The sequence below is a fragment of the Globicephala melas genome, chromosome 7 (genome assembly GCF_963455315.2).
Source record: "Globicephala melas chromosome 7, mGloMel1.2, whole genome shotgun sequence".
Classification (NCBI taxonomy): Eukaryota; Metazoa; Chordata; class Mammalia; order Artiodactyla; family Delphinidae; genus Globicephala; species Globicephala melas.
This window is the reverse complement of record NC_083320.1, coordinates 44231782-44254142: the sequence shown is the minus strand read 5'-3', so window position 1 is coordinate 44254142 and position 22361 is coordinate 44231782. Positions and strand designations below refer to the sequence as shown.

Genomic DNA, 22361 nt, shown 5'->3' with positions numbered 1-22361 from the left:
ACTTCTGCCTTAGGAATTTCTCAGATATCAAAAGTAGTATATTTAAAGTACTGTGATCAGGGTATATCCTTTCCCTACTCTTATTAGAGTTATTAGAGTAATGCATCATGTTCTTTGTAAATCCCTGCTATGTGTGATTGTGCAGGTGTTTAAGGATTTTTTTTTTCATGTTGAGAATGGAACTTTATTCATTAAATAGTTTAAGAAAACTCTGATACAGTCAAGCAATCATACCTCTTTACATTAGGAATATAAATAGCTGCTTTTATAAATGGCATAACATAGAGTCATGTAAAAATATAACAGAGAGCATATTACAGACTGCAGTTTAATTCTGGTGTTTATAGAATGTGCTAAAGTTAGAGAGCTGAGCAGTTCTCTTGTAAAACATGATAGTATACTAGGGCCTCCTCCCTATTGGCCAGTATTACTTGGTACTTTTTTTTAAGGATATACATTTCATTTGGAATCAGCAGAGTTTTCCATCATTAAGTTTTATTTGAACATATATATAATTCTTGGCTTACTGGTAATTCTCAGTTTGGTCAGAGAAAACAGTTTTAGCTTTTGAAGCAATAATTTATCAATTAATATATGGATTAGGTACAGTGTGGTCTTGGATGCAGAGATATATTTAAAAGCCAACATACATCTTTTCCTTTCATGAACACATATTTTGCCCTACTGATTTCTGCCTACCTTCCTTCCCACCATCTGTCCACAGCTACAGTGTATGTCATTATATTTGCACAGGCTAGTGGAGAACACAGGTGAGTGAAAGGAATTCACAGACGAGTGGAGAACACAGATGAGTAAACAGGCAATGACAGTAAAAAGAAGCCACCAGCTGCCTAGAGGAAGGTGAGCGAATTTTTCAGAAAAGATAACATTTGAGTTTGAAAATGGTAGTAAGGAGGGGTGAGAGCATAACCTTTCAATAAGAGAAGAATGATGGCTCTAGAAGATTTCGGGAGACCATTGCTCTCTGTGTAACAATGAGGGGGAAAAACACATAAGTTAAAATCTTGTATTTTTTAAAACTCATTGGAGAACTGTGTCACAAAGAAATTAAATGAACCAAGTTTAAGAGGAAGATGACCCTTCTTAGGTGCACCTAGGCACAAAGAGATTGGTGGCTGCTTGTATCCCTGAGAGCATTAACTGAGCCTGGAGGCATAGGCATGCAAAGGAGCAAGCCTACTATAGACAAGGGATCTTTTATGGCCCTAGGAGAAACCAGCTGAACTTTATTAGCCACATGTGAGCTGACATGACAGATTGGAGGATAGGATCCTCAAACACGGAGCTAGTTCACCCAAGAAGCCAAATCTCATCAGGACTTTTGCTGAGTAAGCAGTGGTGAAGAAAGTTGGGACTGAGCTAGAGAGAGAAATATCTTAAAGTCTTACAGTACTTAGATCCCGAAGCCTTGCTAGAGGCAGAGAGAGACCCGATTCCATCCTCAAGACATTTGAAACCAGAAGTGAACTGGAACTAAATAAAGGGGCAACTCAGCTCCAACCCAGATGAACTCCTCTAATTATATATTGAAGAGCTCTATTCTTCACTCTAGCTGTTTGATGAGAAAGTGAAGTACGTTCACTGGGGGAAAATATCTATTTCAATATCTATTGTTCTTTTATATATTATGTCTGATGAAAATAAAAGTATTGAGAGACATGAAGAAAGGAAAGTGAGGTTCATAGTCAAGAGAAAAAATAGTTGATATAAGCAAACTTGCAGATGTTTGAATTAGGGACAAGAACTTTTAAAACTACTGTTAAAGAATTTAGAGGAAAAGATGGTCAATTGGTAAAAGGTGGAGAATATCAGCAGAGAAATGGAATTCTAAAAAAGAACCTAATGAAAATTCTAGAACTAAAAAATGTACCACTAAAAATAATACAAAGAAGTATAGCTAAAAAGCCAATAAAGTAGTTAAACTGGTATACTAAGCATGACATAGCAAAGTTCTGTGAGAATGTTGGGAGGTAGTAGATGCAGGAGATTAGGTAAGAAAATGGTAACTTGGATATTAGGTTATGATGGGCCTGTTTTATCATGGTAAGGAGTTTGTACCCTTTCTTGCAACCAGTGATGAGCCCCTGAAACTTTTTAGGTAGAGGATGGATATCATGCTATTTAAAAAAATTAACCAGTAAGACATTATAACTCCTACCGTAATTTATGTCTTACTGGAAGAGATGTTATCCTGAACTAAGGTTTGAGGAGAAGGAAGGAACTTGACATAAATTTGAGAGATATTTTGGGGATAGAATGGATAGGGCTAGGTGACTTAAGCAATATTGGTAGTAAGAGGTAGAGGAAATCTAGAGTACCTGCTTTTAGAAACTGTTGGATGTCAGTGTTATGTGAGAAAGGGAGGATAGATGTAGTATCAGACTCAAGAAGAAAGATTATGAGTTCAGGTCTGTGTGTGGTGATTTGAGGTATCTTTGGGATATCCAGGTAATAATTTTGAATAAGCATCTGTATATAACTTGAGTGTTATAGGTCTAAGATATATATCTTAATTATAAGATGCATGTTTTGACATCTCTGAAAACAGGTTGTGGCTTATAATAAATGGCTTCCTCAAATCCTTTTTGGACAAGCAGTTTTGTGCATTGTTTGTAATTTGTGTGTTGATTTCAGGAATAAACAACAGTTTTGTATTTTCTTTCTGAAGCAACAAATGCTTTATGAGACCTAAAAAGAGAAAATAGCCACAAGTGAAAAAAGCTGCGTTAAATGCAAAAGGATTGCTGTCACATGCCAAGCATTGAAATTGAAGACACCAGAGGAAATTGCCTTATCCATGGGACTAGTTGAAAGTAATATCAAAGCATGAAAGTCTGGTGTGACTAGTTCTGTTTTGCATGGGACTGTTGTTAAGGCATTGTAGCATACTTTAATTGGCCTGTTTTATCTTCTTTAGAGTTTCATAACAGTATGGTGTTTCTTACAGTTTTGATGAAAAGAATCATTGGCATATGAAAGGCAGTTGAAGCTGTTGGAGTGGAGGAAAAATCTAGGGAGAATGTAGCGTGAGATGAGCAGAAGGCATAAGAGGTTTCAGAACAGGGTGTGATGTGAATTCTTTTGTGAGTGTGACCTCTGTTTAGCAATGGAGGCAGAGTGCATACTTGTTCTGCGTGCATTCCTTGATCTGTCAACTTTACCTCAGAACTTAACAGTAGCTTTTTTACTTCCCTAAGGCAGAGAATACCAGCACCACGGTGTTACTAGTGAGGAATACTGTGGTGTTCCTAGGACTTTTGTTCTTTGGTGGAAGTGAAATGTACATTTAGGCCAAGAAAATACCCTACATAAAAATGGAGGGAGGCCAAAAAAGAAAACCATTTTAAATTGTTAGTACAGTCATCCCTCAGTATCCGATTGGTTCCAGGGCCCCCTGCGAATACCAAAATTCTCAGATGTTCAAGTCCTTTATATAAAATGGTGTAGTAGTTGCATATAACCTACATGCATCCTCCCATATATTTTAAATCATCTCTAAATTACTTATAATACCTAATACATTGTAAATGCTATGTAAATTGTTGCCATTGCACGCAGCAAATTCAAGTTTTGTTTTTTGGAACTTTTTGGATTTTTTTTTTTCCCAACTATTTTGGATCTGTGGTTGGTTGAATCCGCTGATGCAGAACCCACTGATATGGAAGGCTAACTGTGATATGCTAATGAAGCACCTAATCAAGAGAAAAAAAGCAGAAAAACATCAGGTGTGAGCAAAGTAGAAATACAGCTTTTCCTTTGGTCCTATTCCACAAAGATCTTTTTTCCCTAACCTTGTTTTCTTTGTTTTTTTCTTTTATAGTAAATTCCCTTCCAAAAATTATAAAAATACAATGTGTGCTTCTTTAACTACAGAAACAATTTAAACAAAGTTTCTACCTACTACCTTATTTATTTTATTTTCTTTCTTCAGTGCATTCATTCATTTGTTCAAAAATTCTTAGTTAATTGCCCACAGCTTATTAGTCATTGTTTGAAGTGCTGGGGATTTAATGGCAAACATGGTAGACAGTTACTTGCTCTCATGCTCCTTGTATTCTAAAAGAAGAGGCAGACACAAGTTTTTTCAAATATTGATCATTTCTAGGAAGAAATAAAACGTGATTTAACTTTGGGAGCAACAGCCTTTGATAGGGCATTCAGGAATGGATTCTCTAAAGAGGTGTTACTTAGATTGAGACTGAAGGTTGATAAAGGAGTTAGCTATGCAAAGGGTAGGGGATAGAACATGTGCAAAAGCCCTCAGGTGGAAAGAAATCTGATGCGCTGGAATAACAGAAGGAAGGACATTGAGAGGAAAGAAGATATCCATAGTGAAGGTTATATAGGACCCTGTAAGCTTTATCCCTCTTTATTCCTAACTCTTTTCTCCAGTTATTACCCAATGTAAGAATCATTTAAAACATTGAGTTCCAAGCTATTGGTAGGATTTCCCCAACATGATATTTCTTACATTTTAAAAATCTTTATTTAACAATTATATTGTAAATGCCAGCTACATTACCATCTTCTGTTTACATTCAGGTCTTAAGATTCTTTGATCACCAAGTTTATTTTCTTCTCTTATTGTGAAATCTCTTGTTTTGATATAATTGTCGCTTGTTTAGTGTTCATCCTCCACTGTTTTCATCATATATACTTTGGTTGATATACTTTCAAATCCTTGCAGGTCCCAAACTGTCTACATTTTGTCCATATACATATCATATCTTGATGTAAGTTTCTTAATTACACCTAAGTAGTTTGAGGTTGTCTTCTACTGTTATAGATAACAAATTTGATGCAAGTCTTTCCTCATAAGGAACTTATGCTTTCTGAAGGTTTGGAAAACCTTTCCGTTCTCCTTAAAATTTAGGACTTACAGTGGAATGTGGTGTCTTTTTTTTTTTTTTAATTCCTACTTGTAATGCTCTAAGCTCTTGAAACCTGCACTCAAGCCTTTAACTCAAGAAGATTTTCTTCTATTACTTATTTAATTACATCTGCATTTGTTTCTTTTTCTCTTCCTGGAACTCCTGATTTTATGCTAGGCTTCTAAGTCTTATATTTCCCTCTTGATTGTCATTTCTTTGTGTTTTTGCCATTTCTTATGAGCAGTAGGTCAAAAGTTGACCTTTGCAGCAACTTTCAGGTTTTTTGATTCCAATTCACAGTAAGAAATACATTTTACATAGCAACCCAGTTTATACAAATCTAATCAAAACAAAAATTCTTAATGCAATATATACACTTACTATGTGTGATGCATTCTATTTTTGTTCTCGTTCAGTCTATTTGTATTTTAGTTTTTCTTGTTTGTTTTTAATGCTAGTTGCTGTATACTGAATCAGTGATTCTCAACCAAGGGCAATTTCCTACCCCCACCAGGAGGCATTTGACATTTTCTGGAGACATTTTTGATTGTCACAACTGGATTGGGTGCCGACTGCATCTAGTAGGTAGAGGCCCAGGGATGCAGCTACACATCTTGAAATGCACCAGTCAGCCCCCACAGTAAATGTTTGAGAAACCATACACTAAATTGTTTTTTTGACTTTTCAGTGCTTTGTATCTCAACCCTGCGGTACATTCATTAGAATCATGTGAGGAGATTGATTTAATAAGTCGGGATTAGCTGGTGACTGGTAGTTTTAAAAGTTGCTCAGTGTTTGAAAAAACACAGACTTAACGGTTTATGGCCTTGAGAAAGCATCCAGTACTAATTTCATGTTTTTTTCCCCAACAAAAGCTAATTATTAACCTGATATTTAAGCAATATACTTTTTATACCTTTATTCAACGTTTTTTCTTTTTCTTTTTTTATTGAAATATAGTTGATTTACAATATTAGTTTCAGGTGTACAATGTAGTGATCCAGTATTTTTATAGATTATGCTCCATTTAAAGTTATTATAATATACTGGTTATATTCCTTGTGCTGTACAATATATTCTTGTAGTTTCTTTTATACAAAGCAGTTTGTACCTCTTAGTCCTCTACTCCTATCTTGCCCCTCCCCCTTCTCACTCCACTAGTAACCAGTATTTTGTTCTCTACATCTGTGAATCTGTTTTATTATTTTCATTCATTTGTTGTTGTTTTTAGATTCAACCTATAAGTGAAATCATACAGTATTTGTCTTTCTCTGTCTGATTTATTTCACTAAGCATAGTACCCTCTAGGTCCATACATGTTGTTGCAAATGGTAGAATTTCATTATTTTTTTCATGGCTGAGTAGCGTTCCATTCTATATATGCACCACATCTTTTTCATCCATTCATCTGTGGTTGGACACTTAGGTTGTTTCCATATCTTGGCAACTTAGGTTGTTTCCATATCTTGGCAATTGTAAATAATGCTACTGTGAACGTTGGGGTGCATGTATCTTTAAGAATTAATGTTTCTGTTTTCTTCAGATACATACCCAGGAGTGGAATTGTGGGATCATATGGTGGTTCTATTTTTAGTTTTTTGAGGAACCTCTATTCTGTTTTCCATAGTGGCTGCACCAATTTACATTTCTACCAACAGTGTGTTAGGGTTTGCTTTTCCCCACATCCTTGCCAGTTTATTTGCAGTCATATGATAGCCATTCTGACATGTGTGAGTTGATAACTCATTGTGGTTTGATTTGCATTTCTCTAATGATCAAGCACTGTTGAGCATCTTTTCACATGCTTGCTAGCCATCTGTATATCTTCTTTGGAAAAATGTCTATTCAGGTCTTCTGCCCACTTTTTAATCAGGTGTGTTGTTTTTTGATATTGAGTTGTTTGAGTTGTTTATATATTTTTTATGTTAACTCCTTATTGGTCATATTATTTGCAAATATTTTCTCCCATTCAGTAGGTTGTCTTTTTGTTTTGATAACTGTTTCCTTTGCCATGCAAAAGCTTTTCAGTTTATTTAGGCCCCATTTGTTTATTTTTGCTTTTGTTTCCTTTGCCTTAGGAGACACGTTCAAAAAAATATTGCTCTGATTTATGTCTGAATGTTATGCCTGTGATTTCTTCTAGATGTTCTAGTCTTATATTTAGATACTTAATCCATTTTGAGGTTATTTTTGTAAGTGGTGTGAGAAAATGTTCTAATTTCATTTTACATGTAGCTGTACAGTTTTCCCAGTACCACTTATTGAAGAGACCATTTTTTCTCCATTGTATATTCTTGCCTTCTTTGTCATTAATTGACCATAAGTGCCTGAGTTTATTTCTGGGATCTCTATTCTGTTTCACTGATCTATGTGTCTATTTTTGTGCCAGTACCATACTATTTTGATTACTGAAGCTTTGTAGTGTAGTCTGAAGTCAGTCTGATACCTCCAGCTTTGTTCTTTTTTCTCAAGATTGCTTTGGCTCTTCAGGATCTTTAGTGGTTCCATATAAATTTTAGAATTATTTGTTGTAATTCTGTGAAAATGTCAAGGGGTATTTTGATGGGGATTGCATTAAATGTGTAGATTGCTTTGGGTAGGATGTACATTGTAACAATATTAATTCTTCCAATCCATGAACACGGGATATCTTTCCATATCTTTGTATCATCTTTAATTTCCTTCATCAGTGTTTTATAGTTTTCAGAATATAGATCTTCCACCTCCTTGGTTAAGTTCATTCCTAGGTATTTTTGATGCAATTTTAAATAAGATTGTTTTCTTCTTTTCTTTCTCTGATAGTTAATTATTAGTTATTAGTTATTTCATTATTACCATCAGGTTTCTGTATATTAATCTTGTATCCTTCAACTTTACTAAATTCATTTATTAGTACTAGTAGTTATTTGGGGGGAGACTTTAGGGTTTTCAATGTGTAATATCAAGTCATCTGCAAAAAGTGAGTTTTACTTCTTCCTTTCCAATTTGGATTATTTTTACTTCTTTTTCTTGTCTGATTGCTGTGGTTAGCACTTCCAATACTATGTTAAATGGAAATGGCAAGAGTGGGCATCCTTGTGTTGTTCTGTTGAGCATGATATTAACTGCATTTGTCATCAACGGTCTTTATTATGTTAAGATACATTCCCTCTATACCAACTTTGATGAGAGTTTTTATCATGAATGGTTCAATTTTATCAGATGCTTTTTCTGTGTCTATTGAGATGATCATGTGATTTTTATCCTTTTTGTTAATATAGTGTATCAGATTGATTGATTTACAGATGTCAGACCATCCTTGCATCCCTGGAATAAATCCCACTTCATCATGGTGTATGATCCTTTTCTATATATTGTTGAATTTGGTTTGCTAATCTTTTGTTGAGGATTTTTGCATCTATGCTCATCAGAGAGATTGGCCTGTAATTTTATTTTTGTAGTGTCTTTGGTTTTGGTATCTGGTTAATGGAGGCCTTATAGGATGAATTTGGGAGCGTTCCTTCCTCTTCAATTTTTTGGAATAGTTTGAGAGGATAGGTATTATTTCTGCTTTATATGTTTGGTAGAATTCCCATGTGAGCTTCTCTGGTCCTGGGCTTTTGTTTACTGAGAGTTTTTTATTATAAAATCAGTTTCACTGCTAGTGATCAGTTTGTTCAGATTGTCTATTTTTTCCTGCTTCAGTCTTGGAACATTATATTTCTAGAAATTTATCCATTTCTTGTAGGTTGTCCAATTTGTGGGCATATGACAGTTTATAGTATTTTCTTAAGATTTTTTCGTATCTTTGTGATATTGGTTGTTATTTCTCTTCTTTCATTTTCTTGTTTTGTTTATTTGGATTCTCTTTTTCTTGATGAACCTGGTTAAAGGCTTATCCATTTTGTTTATATTTTTAAAAAACCAGCTCTTGATTTTGTTGATCTTTTTTATTGTTTTCTTGGACTCTTTATTTCCTCTCTGATCATTATTATTTCATTCCTTAATGCTGATTTGGGCTGTGCTTGTTCTTTTTTTCCTAATTCCTTTAGATGGTAGTTTAGGTTGTTTATTTGAGATTTTTCTTATTTCTTGAGGTAGGCCTGGATTGCTATAAACTTCTCTCTGAGAACTGCTTTTGCTGCATGTGATAGATTTTGTAAAGGTGTGTTTTTTTTTTCATTTGTCTCAAGGTATTTTCTAATTTCCTTTTTAGTTTCTTCATTGACTCATCAGTTTTTTAGTAGCATGTGGTTTAGTCTCCACGTGTTTGTGTTTTTCCCACTTTTCTTTCTGTAATTGATTTCTAGTTTCATACTGTTGTGGTCAGAAAAAATGCTTGGTGTAATTTCTGTTCTCAAATTTTTTTCAATTTATTTTTATTTTTTATTGCTGTACGCGGGCCTCTCACTGTTGTGGCCTCTCCCATTGCGGAGCACAGGCTCCGGATGCGCAGGCCCAGCGGCCATGGCTCACGGGCCCAGCCGCTCCGCAGCATGTGGGATCCTCCCAGACCAGGGCATGAACCCGCGCCCCCTGCATCGGCAGGCGGACTCTCAACCACTTCCCTACCAGGGAAGCCCTGTTCTCTTAAATTTTTGAGAATTGTTTTGTGGTCTAGCCTGTGATCTCTAGCATGGAGAACATTCTGTGTGCACTTGAAAAGAATGTGTATTCTGCTGTTTTGGATGGAATGTCCTGTAGGTATCTATTAAGTCCAGCTGGTCTAATGTGTTATTTAAAACTACTATTTCCTTATTGATTTTTTTTTTTTCTGGATGATCTGTCCATTGGTGTAAGTGGGGTGTTAAAGTCCCCTACTATTATTATATCATTGTCAATTTCTCCCTTTATATATGTTAATATTTGCTTTATATATTTAGGTGTTCCTCTGTTAGGTGCATATATATTAATGAGTATTAAACTCTCATTTTGTATTGATCCCTTTATTACTGTATAATTCTCTTCTTTGTCTTTTGTTACAGATTTTGTCTTACAGTGTTTTTTGTTCGATATCAGTATTATTTGCCCCAGCTTTCTTGTTATTATTTGCATGAAATATCCTTTTCCATCCCCTCACTTTCATTTTATGTATGTCTTTAGCTCTAAAGTGAGTCTCTTGTAAGCAGCATATAGTCAGGTCTTGTTTTTTAATCCAATCAGCCATCCTATGGCTTTTCTTTCTCTTTTTTTTTTTTTTTTTTTTTTGGCCATGCCCCACAGCTTGTTCCCCTACCAGGGGATCAAACCTGGGCCCTCAGCAGTGAAAGCCCAGAATCCTAACCACCAGGCTACCAGGGAATTCCCAGCTACCCCATGTCTTTTTTTTTTTTTTAAATAAATTTATTGATTTATTTTTGGCTGCGTTGGGTCTTCATCGCTATGCGCGGGCTTTCTCTAGTTGCGGTGAGCGGGAACTACTGTTTGTTGCAGTGCGTGGGCTTCTCATTGTGGTGACCTCTCGTTGCGGAGCATGGGCTCTAGGCACATGGGCTTCAGTAGTTGCAGCACGCGGGCTCAGCAGTTGTGGCACACGGGCTTAGTTGCTCCACGGCATGTGGGATCTTCCTGGACCAGGGCTCGAACCCGTGTCCCCTGCATTGGCAGGCAGATTCTTAACCACTGCACTACCAGGGAAGACCCTATCCTGTGTCTCTTGCTTGGAGCATTTAGTTCATTGACATTTAAAGTAATTATTGATAGGTACGTACTTATTGCGATTTTGTTACTTATCGTCTGGTTGTTTCCGTATATTTTCTCAGTCGTCTTCTTTTAGGTTCTTTCCTTATGATTTGATGATTTTCTTTAGTGGTATGCTTGTCTTCCTTTCTCTAGTTTTTGTGAATCGTATTTTTTTTTTTTTTTTTTTTTGGCTGCGCATGCCACTTGCAGGATCTGTTCCCTGGTCAAGGATTGAACCTGGGTCATGGCAGTGAAAGCCTGGAATCCTAACTACTAAGCCACCAGGGTACTCCCTCTATTGTAGTTTTTGATTTATGGTTACCGTGGGGTTCATATATGTTGACCTATAATTGTATCTACTTGTTTAAAACTGGTAGTCCTTTAAGTTCAAACACATTATAAAAGATCTACATTTTTTTCCTCCCTTCTCCCACATTTTGTGTTTTTGATGTCATATTTTACATCTTCATTTTTATCCATTAACCTGTATTGTAGTTATAGTTAATTTTACAATTTTTTGTCTTTTAATCTTCATAGTAGCATGCATATTTAAGTGGTTGATGGACAGCCTTTACTATATATTGGTTTTTGCTTTTTTTTTTGGCTGTGCTATGCGGCGTGTAGGATCTGAGTTCTCCGACCAGGGGTTGAACCCAGGCCCGACCAGGAGTTGAACCGGGGCCCTCAGCAGTGAAAGCTTCGAGTCCTAACCACTGGACTACCAGGGAGTTCCCTATATTTGTTTTTAATAGTGGGATTTTACTTTCCAACAGATTATTACTTCTTGTTGTAGCCTTTTCTTTTTCTTAGAGAAGACCTTTTAACATATCTTTTAAAGTCATTTTATTATTGATGAACTCGTAGTTTTTGCTTGTCTGAGAAGTTCTTTATCTCTCCTTCAATTCTAAATGGTAATCTTGCTGGGTAGTATACCCTAGGTTGTAGGTTTTTTCCTTTCAGCACTTTATATATATCATGCCACTCCCTGATGGCTTGCAAAGATTCTGCAGAAGAATCAAATGATGGCCTTATGAGGGTTCCCTTATATATGACTCTTTGGGGGGGGGTGGTTGTTGCCTTTAGAATTCTCCCTTTATCTTTAATCTTTCTATTTTAATTATGATATGTCTTGATGTGGGTCTGTTTAGGTTCATTTTGTTTGGGACCCTCTATGCTTCCTGTATTTGGATATCTCTTTCCTTCTTCAGGTTTGGGAAGGTTTCAGCCATAATTTCATCAAATATATTTTCGACCCCTTTTCTCTCTGTCTTTTCCTTGGACCCCTGCAAAGCAAATGTTAGTATGCTTGATGTTGTCCCAGAGGTCCCTTAAACTCTTCTCATTTTTTAAAATTTGTTTTTCTTTTCATTGTCCTGATTGGGTGATTTCCATTATTCATATTCCAGATCACTTATGCGTTCTTCCTGTATCACCAAGTCTACTGTTAATTCTTTCCACTATGTTTTTTGTTTCAGTTATTGTATTCAGTTCTGACTGGTTCTTTTTTGTTTCCTTTTAGTTCCTTGTTAAAGTTCTCACTTTGTTCATCTGTTCTTTTCCCTAGTTCAGTTAGCATTCTTATTACTAATGCTTTGAACTCTATCTAGTAAATTATTTACCTGTGTCATTAGTTGTTTTTTTCATGGGTTTTCTCTTGTTCTTTCATTTGAAACAAATTCCTCTGTCTTCTTATTTTGCTTAACTTTTTCTGTCTCTATGGAATTTGGTGAAACAGTTACTTATCTTGGCCTTGTAGTGGCATCCTTGTCTGGGAGCATCCCTATACTGTCTGTGTGTGCCAGGTGCCTTTGGTGGGAGAGCTGGATTTTATATGAACATGAGTTACATCTTCCCCTATGGAGTAGTGGCAGCTTTCACCTTGGTTGGGGAGTAGGGCTAGAGATAGATGGGCTAGAACCAGAGTCACGTGTGAGCTGGGGCTTCTCTGCTCAGTGGCCAATACCACCCTATTGGGGATGGGATCAGGTCCCATGTTGCTGGAATAGAAGGTCTGAGGGTCAGGTCTGAGCGGGCTCTCTTCCCTCTAAGTGTGTGCTCTCCCCTCCCAGCATTGGCACACTTGCCCTTAAGGGGAGCTGGAGCAAGAGAGGCTGGTGTGGGTGCTTCTCATGGGTCGGGGTGCAGGCTGTGGTGGTCCTGGCACCAGTTAGAATTCCATACTACTCTTGATCTACTCTCTCCAGGAGCACCAACAGAGGCTGACTTCAACCCTGCTCAGATGCTGCATCGGGCCTGAGCCGGCTTCACCCTCTACAATTGTGCATTCTTTTCAGCCAGGACAACCCTTGCCCTAATGTGGAGCTATGCTGTAGAGCAAGAGGGACCAGGGCCAATGCTCAGTGTGGAATAGGCATGCACCATGGCTGTCCTGGCACCAGAGTTCTGGACTATTCCCAATGCACTTCCTTTGCAAGTGCCAGCAATGATTGCCCCTACCCCATTTGGATGCTGCCCCAGGTCCAAGCCAGCCCCATCCCCTACAACTGTGCACTCCCTTTGGCTGTGGCAGCCCTGTCACAGTGTGGAGCTGTGCCACAGAATGAGCCGAGGCCAGAGTGGATGCTCAGCTTGTCTGAGATATGTGCTGGGGTGGTACTGGGAAACAGGCCAGAGACCTGGGCAGTTTTAATCTGCTTCCTCTGCCTTATTTCAGGAGTAAGCAAGCATGTGCGTGCTCTTCATGAGTGGAGTCTAGGTTTCTTATAGCCCCACTGTCAATCCTGCTGGTTTTCAAACCACCTGAAGCGACTCATCTTCCTGGTGTTGGACCCCATGGATGGGGTGCCCAGTAAGTGGTTCAAACCGCTCACTCCTCAGGGAGGATCTCTGAGCCTGTGTACTCCCTCCGCATCTGTGCCCCCTCCAAGAAGAGGAGGGGGATTACACAGACTTGCTTCTCTTCCCCTCCTGCTTGATTTCATGTGCATCTTTCTTACACATTTGGTTGTATAAGAGTCTTAATGCCAGTCTCCAGTTTGTTTTCAGTAAGAATTGCTCTACAAGTAGTTGTATTTATGATGTGTTAGAGAGGGGAAGTGAGCTCTGTATCCTCTGTCTCTGCTATCTTGATCCCACCTCTCAACTTTTTAGTTAAATAAGTTCAAAGTTAAAAAAATCCTTTTGTTAGATTATCCTGTGTTTTGCGTATTTGTTGTTGTTCAGGAGATGAGGTAAATTAAACCAGGCAATTAGATATTATTTCAGATAAGAATTTTTTTTTTATTTGAAGTATAGTTGATTTACAATGTTGTCTTAGTGTCTGGTGTACAACAAAGTGATTCAGTTTTACATATATATATTATTTTTCATATTTTTTCCATTATAGGTTATTATAAGATATTGAATATAGTTCCCTGTGCTATACAGTAGGACCTTGTTGTTTACGTGTTTTATATATAGTAGTTTGTATCTGCTAATTCCAAACTCCTAGTTTATCCCTCCCTCCTGCCCTTTCTCCTTTGGTAACCATAAATTTGTTTTCTATGTCTATGGGTCTGTTTCTGTTTTGTAGATAAGTTCATTTATATCATATTTTAAATTCCACATATAAGTGATACCATACGGTATTTGACTTTCTCTGTCTGACTTTTTTCACTTAGTGTGATAATCTCTAGGTCTGTCCGTGTTGCTGCAAATGGCATTATTTCTATTTTATGGCTGAGTAATAGTCTGCTGTATACATATACCACATCTTTATCCATTCATGTGTCAGTGGACATTTAGAGTGCTTCCATGTCTTGGCTATTGTCAGTAGTGCTGCTGTGAACATTGGGGTGCATGTTTCTTTCTGAATTAGAATTTTCTCCAGCTATATGTCCAGGAGTGGGATTGCCGGATCATATGGTAACTTTTTTTTAAGGACCCTCCATACTGTTTTCCATAGTGGCGGTACCAATTTACATTCCCACCAACAGTGTAAGAGGGTTCTTTTTTCTCCATACCCTCTCCAGTATTTATTATTTGTAGACTTTTTAATGATGGCCATTCTGACCAGTATGAGGTGATAACCTCATTGTAGGTTTGATTTACATTTCTCTGATAATTAGCGATGTTGAGCATCAGATAAGAATTTTTAATTGAATAATTAAGGTTATCACATATGCTGTTAGCCTTATACCACCTATGTATTTCAAAGTGCAGAATAAGCATCATCACCAGGTAGTTTGAATATCTGCAGATTTCTTAAGATACTGTACATTCTAGTAAGCCCATGTTTCTCTGCAGTGGTAGAAATAAGATTATTCTTGTTTAGATCACATAGAAGAGATCATACTTAGCAGGTCAGACCTGTTACAAATAGGAGAGCCTAGCAAGGGATCAGAATAGCTTGCAAGGTTGAGCCTTCTTTGTGTTCCCAGAGTTTGAAGAGGACTGGCCTTCAGTGATAAAAGGGATTAATTACTGATTGTATGTGGATTTGAAGATCTGTGAAGTTCCTTCCACATCTAAATATGCTTTCCTCTTATCTACCAACAGGTACAACTGTAACTGCTTTACGATTGTTTAAGAATCTACCTGTAAGAAAGCAATTTTACTCAACTGCTAAAAAATGTAAAGAGGAAATAAAAAAGGTCCAAGATCTCCTCATAAACTATGGTATACTTAAACCTGATGTAAGGATTGTTTTTGTACATAACAAGGTAAGCATTATTGTAGTTTCAACAGGACATTTTTGGTATATGATATAATAAAGGGACAACATATTTTATCTAAATCAGTTAGATATGTAAAGAGTCTTCTTTCAAAATGTGTCCACATTTGTTTAGCTTTTTCTTTATTGTTTAAAGAGCATCTTTACTTTGTTACCTTGTACCTATATGAAATCTGATTGAACCTTTTATTTCTTAATTTCTAAGATAGGTGATTCTACCAAGAGACTTTTCCATCCAAGAAATGTTTGCTTCCTAACTATGACGATGAGTAGGACTTGTTCTTTTCCTTTAAAGAATTCACAATTTAGTAACATTTTCCACCTTCTATTCTAAACTGTTTCTTCTTTGGAAGAGTTTTTTGTTAAGTTTTTAAAGGAAACTCTACCTCATTTCTTTCCATTTTTCAAAGCAGGGCTGATAAGGAATTCCTCCTGTTGCTTGATGAATCTTAGGGGAAAGAAAGGTTTACATATCTTCTGATTGTTATGTTTTTCATAAAATTCCACACATGCACTTCAAAATATTTAATGTAAGGTGAGTAGAACCACACAGCAGAAGTTTGGAAACCTGATGGGGAGTAGAGAGTTAACATTTATTAAGAGTGTACACAATGCCAGGGCCTATGCTAGGTGTGTAAAACTCCTATATCCACAGCAACAGCCAGGTGAGGTAGACATTATATCAATTTGCAGTTGTCCTCTGAACTCAGAGGTATGATACTCTGCTCAGTGTTGCACAGCTGGTAAATTGTTGAGATGGTTTTCAAAACTTTACCTGCCTACAGAGTATAGGTTCTTCACACTCTACTGTTTTGTCTTCCCATTTTAATACTACATTACATTTGTGTAGTTCTTTTCCAGGTTTCAGAGCACTTACCATAACCTTGTGGGTTAGACAGCCTTATCTCTATTTGTATGGGGAACTTGAAGCTCAGAATGATCTAAGGAATTGTTTTCTATTTTATAGTAAGTAATACTACTGAGGTCAGAACCCTTTTTCATCCAGTTTTCTTTCCACTCCATGTCTTTTTACTTGTTATTAAGAAGATTCCATATTAAACCAAGTTATGGTGGAATATTTATGATCAAAATCTTTGGTCATCTTAAAAAAATAAAGAAAAACATTAAAAATAGTCAGCCACCTGTTCCTGCTGGTATAGAGCTCAACCAAATGATACCTTGAGATCCCTTCCAGCTCTATCATGCTAGGATTCCTCAGGATGTTGATAGATAGAGACTCATCCTGTTAATATAAATAACCCTATGACCTCTTGATCCAAAGGACATTTAGTCATTAAAAGTTGAATTACCCAAGTTAAGAAAATATTAAGGGCAGAAGAAACAGTGATCACGAAGGGAAAACAAATGGAAAAAGGTAAAACATGAAGACAGGAGCTACATTTTTATAAAAGAAAAGTGACTACAACCAAAGAGAAAAGTTTTAAGAGAAAACAGAAGAATATTATTGCCCTGTGTAATGGAGATGCATATTTAAAGTCAAATATATATCTTCTAAGCTTTGAGTAAGTTTATATTATTATCCCAATCTGTGTAAGATCATCAGTGTAGGCATTTTCTTTTGAAACTGGAAAGTAGTATTTTTTAATACACTGTATTTTATAATTTTTGGAAGACACCGTATCTGAACTTATACTGAGCAAACGCAGGTCTCTCGGTGGTCTTCAGTAATTTCAGATGCAGTTCAAATCCTGGAGAGTGTTATACCATGCAAGTAATGTAAGATTATCAAAAGTTTTATAGTAAAATTAAGTATTAGCTATTATTACACAAGGAAATCATGGACTCAATTATATTTTCAAGCTTTTTTCTTTTAGTATAAATTATTTTTTCACTCTTCTATTTATTAATAGTGCTGTTGTGCCTCAAATGTTATATTGTTAAATGTCCTAAAATAGCATTGATACATTATCATAAATCTCTTTGAACATTGAGTCCTGCTCTGCTCTTACAAACATGCTTATGTTTGTCATTCTTTATGTGCTTTTCTGAAGAATTTTTTTGCCTTAGCTTAAAATTTAAAGATGGCAATATTGTTGTCTCTTCTTTTTTTGAAATTTTTTTCTACATTAGAAACAAACAATCATATTGCACATAATATGAGAAGTACTATTGCTATTTTGACATCTTGGATTAAATAGTGTTCCTTCTTTTTATGAAGGTTTAACCTGCCAAGACATTCTTTGAATACTGATAATGTTGATGTTCTTGCCAGTATGGTTATGTTAGAAAGAGGTATTTTTCTTCTTTCATCACCATGTTCCTTGAAAGCATATTGAATAATGAGACAGCCAAAGAGAAATAATTTACAAGTAGATTCAGTGACTTTATTTAAAGTAGATTTTGTTTGGAGAAATGCTAGAGCCATTTCTTAGATGAGCACTACAGTCTTCAACTTTTGTTTTGTAACTGAATCCCTGTGAGGTCCTGCTACATATATTTTCATTTATAAAGTAGCTATTTCCCAGAATTAGAAGTTTTTCTCAATGTGGTGATATCTGAAACCCACTTAGTAGTAGTAGCTCTTTCATAAGTGCATGAGTAATTTTATAGACCACTAGTTTAGAACATAATGGTAAATATGTGATTTCAGATAAGGGATACTTTCATACTTCATACTTGTGGATTTTCGTGATTTTCCTTTGCTTAAAATATCATTTGTATTTTAAAAAATTGTTTTGAATTTAATCCTGTCTTGATAATTAGAGTCCTGCTGTTATTGCAAAAGCTGAATTGGAGGGCTTCCCTGGTGACGCAGTGGTTGAGAGTCCACCTGCTGATGCAGGGGACACGGGTTTGTGCCCTGGTCCGCGAAGATCCCACATGCCGTGGAGCAGCTGGGCCCGCGAGCCATGGCCACTGAGCCTGCGCGTCCGGAGCCTGTGCTCCACAACGGGAGAGGCCACAACAGTGAGAGGTCCGTGTACCGCAAAAAAAAAAAAAAAAAAGCTGAATTGGATATTATTGACATAAGAAGGTCTGATCTGTCTCTTACAAAAGAGAGAGAGAAGTAATTTAAGGAATGGCTTTCTACCTATCCCACTTACATGTGACATGAATGTTAAGGCTTATTGGGATGAATTTATTTATTTTTGAAGTCTGGAAGAATGATGACCAAGAATGAGAAGGAAGGCACACATTTATTAGATTATAAACTAAAGATAAATAAGTGGTAGTTTATAATCTGTATGCCTTACATTCATGTTATTCCCTTTGTTCATTTTATTCTACTTTGCATCTTTTAGCCTTTTACTCATGTTTTTTTTTTTTTTTTTTGCGGTACGCCGGCCTCTCACTGTTGTGGCCTCTCCTGTTGTGGAGCACAGGCCCCGGATGCACAGGCTCAGCGGCCATGGCTCACGGGCCCAGCCGCTCCGCGGCATGTGGGATCTTCCCGGACCGGGGCACGAACCCGTGTCCCCTGCATCGGCAGTTGGACTCTCAACCACTGCGCCACCAGGGAAGCCCTTACTCATGTATTTTTGAATGTCCCAGTTTTGTTTCACCTGTGCTGTGAGGAATCAAGGAAAAGTCCTTTGCCCATAACTGGACCAGTATTAAAGGGTCACCCCTCCCCCCACCCATCCCAGCCAGTGTTGTGGAGGCAGTATAATCAAAGAGAAATTCCAGTCCAGGACTATGGTTCAAATGCCCCTTCCTTCTGAAGAATATATTCTTCCAGTTCTAACCTTGAAAGTTTGGGTGGTTTGTTTTTATTTCTTTTTTAATTAGTGAAGGTGGATGTTCCTTCAGATATATTTTAAGGTTAGCTTGGGGCTCATTATCAATCATGATTGGTTGGTTGTTTATTTGTTTTTATTTGCAAATTAATGATAAATTTTTTTAATGGTTCTCATTTTTCTTCTGTTATATTAACTTCTTTTACTTTTCACCTAACTTCTGTGAAATATTATATAGAAAAGATGAGGGCCATATATAAGTCAAATTCTAGTTTAGTTGATTTCTAATTTTGATGTTTGCTCACACTGTTAAAAAAGTCTTTGAAGTCTTCCCCTATCTGCCAGCAAGACTTAGTTATTATGTAGCTTTTTCCGTAGCATTTTCTGTGCATTCCTATTATGTCACTTTTGCTTTGTTGGAAATGATTTGCATTCTCTCTCCCCGTCCCAACAGCCTCTTGTGGAAGGGGGGGGCCGCATCTTGCTTATATCTGTATTCCTCTTAATGCTCACTTAGCATTACAAAATTTTGAGTATACAACCATAAAAAAGAATGAAATAATGCCATAGAGATTATCATACTAAGTGAAGTAAGTCAGAAAGAGTAAGGCAAATAACGCATAATATAACTTATATGTAGAATCTAAAATATGACACAAATGAACTGATCTACGAAACAGAAACAAACTCACAGATACAGAGAACAAACTTGTAGTTGCCTAGGGAGAGGGGGTGGGGGAGGGAGAGATTGGAAGTCTGGGATTAGCAGATGCAAATTATTATGTATAGAATGGATAAGCAGCAAGGTCTTACTGTATAGCACAGGGAACTATGTTCAGTATCCTGTAGTAAACCATAATAGAAAAGAATATATATGTGTGTGTGTGTATATATATATATATATATATATATATATATAACTGAATCACTTTGTTGTACAGCAGAAATTAACAAAGCATTGTAAATTAAAACCCCAAAATATTGAGTATAGTTCCCTGTGGTATACAGTAGGTCCCTGTTGGTTATCTCTTTTATATATAGTAGGGTATATATGTTAATCCCAAACTCCTAATTTATTCCTCTTCCCCCCCCTTTCTCCTTTGGTAACCAAAAGTTTGTTTTCTATGTCTGTGGGGTCTATTTCTGTTCTGTATAAGGTCTGTGGGGTCTATTTCTGTTCTGTACAAATGACCTGTATAAAGTCATTTGTATCTTTTTTTTATTTTTGGATTCCATATATAAGTGATATTGCATGATATTTATCTTTCTCTTTCTGGCTTCACTTAATGGTACAATAATCTCTAGGTCCATCTATGTTGCTGCAAATGCCATTGTTTTATTCTTTTTTATGGCCGAGTAATAGTCCATTGTATATATATACCGCAAATGGGACATAATTAAAAGCTTTTGCACAACAGAGGAAACCATAAACAAAACAAAAAGACAACCTACAGAATGGGAGAAAATATCTAAAAATGATGTGACTAGCAAGGGATTAATCTCCAAAATATACAGAGAGCTCATACAGCTCAATATAAAAAAAAAAACCAAACCACCCAATTAAAAAATGGGCAGAAGATCTAAATAGATATTTCTCCAAAGAAAACATACAGATGGCCAAAAAAGCACATGAAAAAATGCTCAACATTGCCGATTATTAGGGAAATGCAAATCAAAATTACTAGTACCACTTTAAATTCACGATCACTAATCTTTGTACTGCCTGGTAGTCATACTGTGTTTCTCTTGCCCATTTTCTCTCCTGGTCTCCTATATCAGTGCTTTAAACAAACTTTAATGTGCATACAAATCACCTGGGGATCTTGTTAAAAGTGCAGATCCTGATTTAGAAGGCCAGGGAGGGCCTGAGATTGTACATTTCCGACAAGTCTCCAGGTGGTGCAGTTGCTGCTGGCCCACGATCCACACATTGAGTGGAAGTCCCAAAGGGCTATTTCATGTGTTCTCTTCTCAGACAGTCAAGTCCTTCTTCCCTATCTTCACAAGAGTAGCACAGGGAACTAGAACATAACCTGATCTTACGTCCTATTTCACTGAGAAAATTGAGGCAATCAAGAGAGAACTTTTACAAACTACCCACCTGTCTGCAATTGTGCCCATACATTCAGCCTTCCCTTCTGTTGCTATAGATGTATGTGTCATGTTTCTAGGCAAGGCCAATTCCTTCACTTGGGCAAAACTTCTTAAAATACTTGTCTGTATTCATTGTCTCCAATTACTTTCCCCCCATTCTCTCTTGAACCCACTCTAGTCAGACTTTCTCTTTCTGCCAGTCCACAACTCTTACCAAGGTCACCATTGACTTTCAGATTTCTAAATCCAGTGGTCACTTCTCAGATCTTATCTTACTTAACATTTGCTACAGTTGATCTCCGCATCCTTGAAACACTTTTTCACCTGTCTTCTAGGTCAACACACATACTTGGTTTTTTTCCTATCTTTCTACCATTTGTTATCAGTCTTCTAGTTCCACCTCATATCCTAACTTGTAAACATTTAGTGTCCTGTGGCTCATTTCTGGAATTTATCCTCATATATGTGTGTGTGTGTGTGTGTGTGTATGTGTGTGTGTATAATTTATTCTCATATATATTCTTTTCTTGATGTGCTTATTCAGTCTTATGCCTTTAGATATCATTTATACATTGATGACTCCTCAATTTTTATCTCCATTCTATAGCTCTCTTCTGAACTCCAAACTTATAGATCTAACTACCACCCCAAATCTCTCTTTGTTTTTTTTTGTTTTTTTTTTTTTGCAGTACGCGGGCGTCTCACTGCTATGGCCTCTCCCGTTGCGGAGCACAGGCTCCGGACGCGCAGGCTCATCAACCATGGCCCACAGGCCCAGCCGCTCGGCGGCATGTGGGATCCTCCCAGACCGGGGCACAAACCCGTGTCCCCTGCATCGGCAGGCAGACTCTCAACCACTGCCCCACCAGGGAAGCCCCCCAAATCTCTCTTTGGATGTTTAGTAATAAGCTCCTCACATTTAACATGACCAAAAGTAAGCTCCCTACCTTGTCTCTCAGAATTGCTCTTTCCACATCCTTCTGCATCAGCATGTGAGAATTCTGTTTCTCCTGTTGGCAAACCAGAAGCCTTAGGGTTATCCTTGACTACTGATTCTCTCACACTTTAATCTGATAAAAGAGTAAATTCTGTTGGTCTACCTTCAAAATATATCTAAAATCTAACTTCTTTTCATCATGTCTGACTACCACTGTCGTCCAAGCCACCATCATCTCTCACCTGGATTTTTGTAATAGTACTCTAATTGGATCTCCCCACTTCCTACCTTTCTCTCTTTAGTCTATTCCCAGCCCAACAGCTAGAGTGACCTGTAAAAACGTAATTCAGGTCATGCAACTCCTCTTCAGTGAGTTTCCATCTCAAAGTCTTTATAAATGGGCTGTG

General features: G+C 37.0%; 1 protein-coding gene across 7 annotated transcripts in view; it reads left to right on the top strand.

Moving 5' to 3' along the window:
• PMS1 (PMS1 homolog 1, mismatch repair system component) overlaps positions 1-22361 on the top strand; it is a 98447-nt gene that overhangs the window by 21352 nt on the left and 54734 nt on the right. For all 7 annotated transcript variants that reach the window (XR_009564585.1, XM_060302146.2, XM_060302147.1 and 4 more), the window contains one exon: positions 15051-15214. Coding sequence is in view for 6 of the 7 variants with exons in the window: in XM_060302146.2 (XP_060158129.1) it covers positions 15051-15214 (164 nt within the window). In the remaining variant the exon portion in view is untranslated. The remainder of the gene's footprint in view (positions 1-15050; positions 15215-22361) is intronic.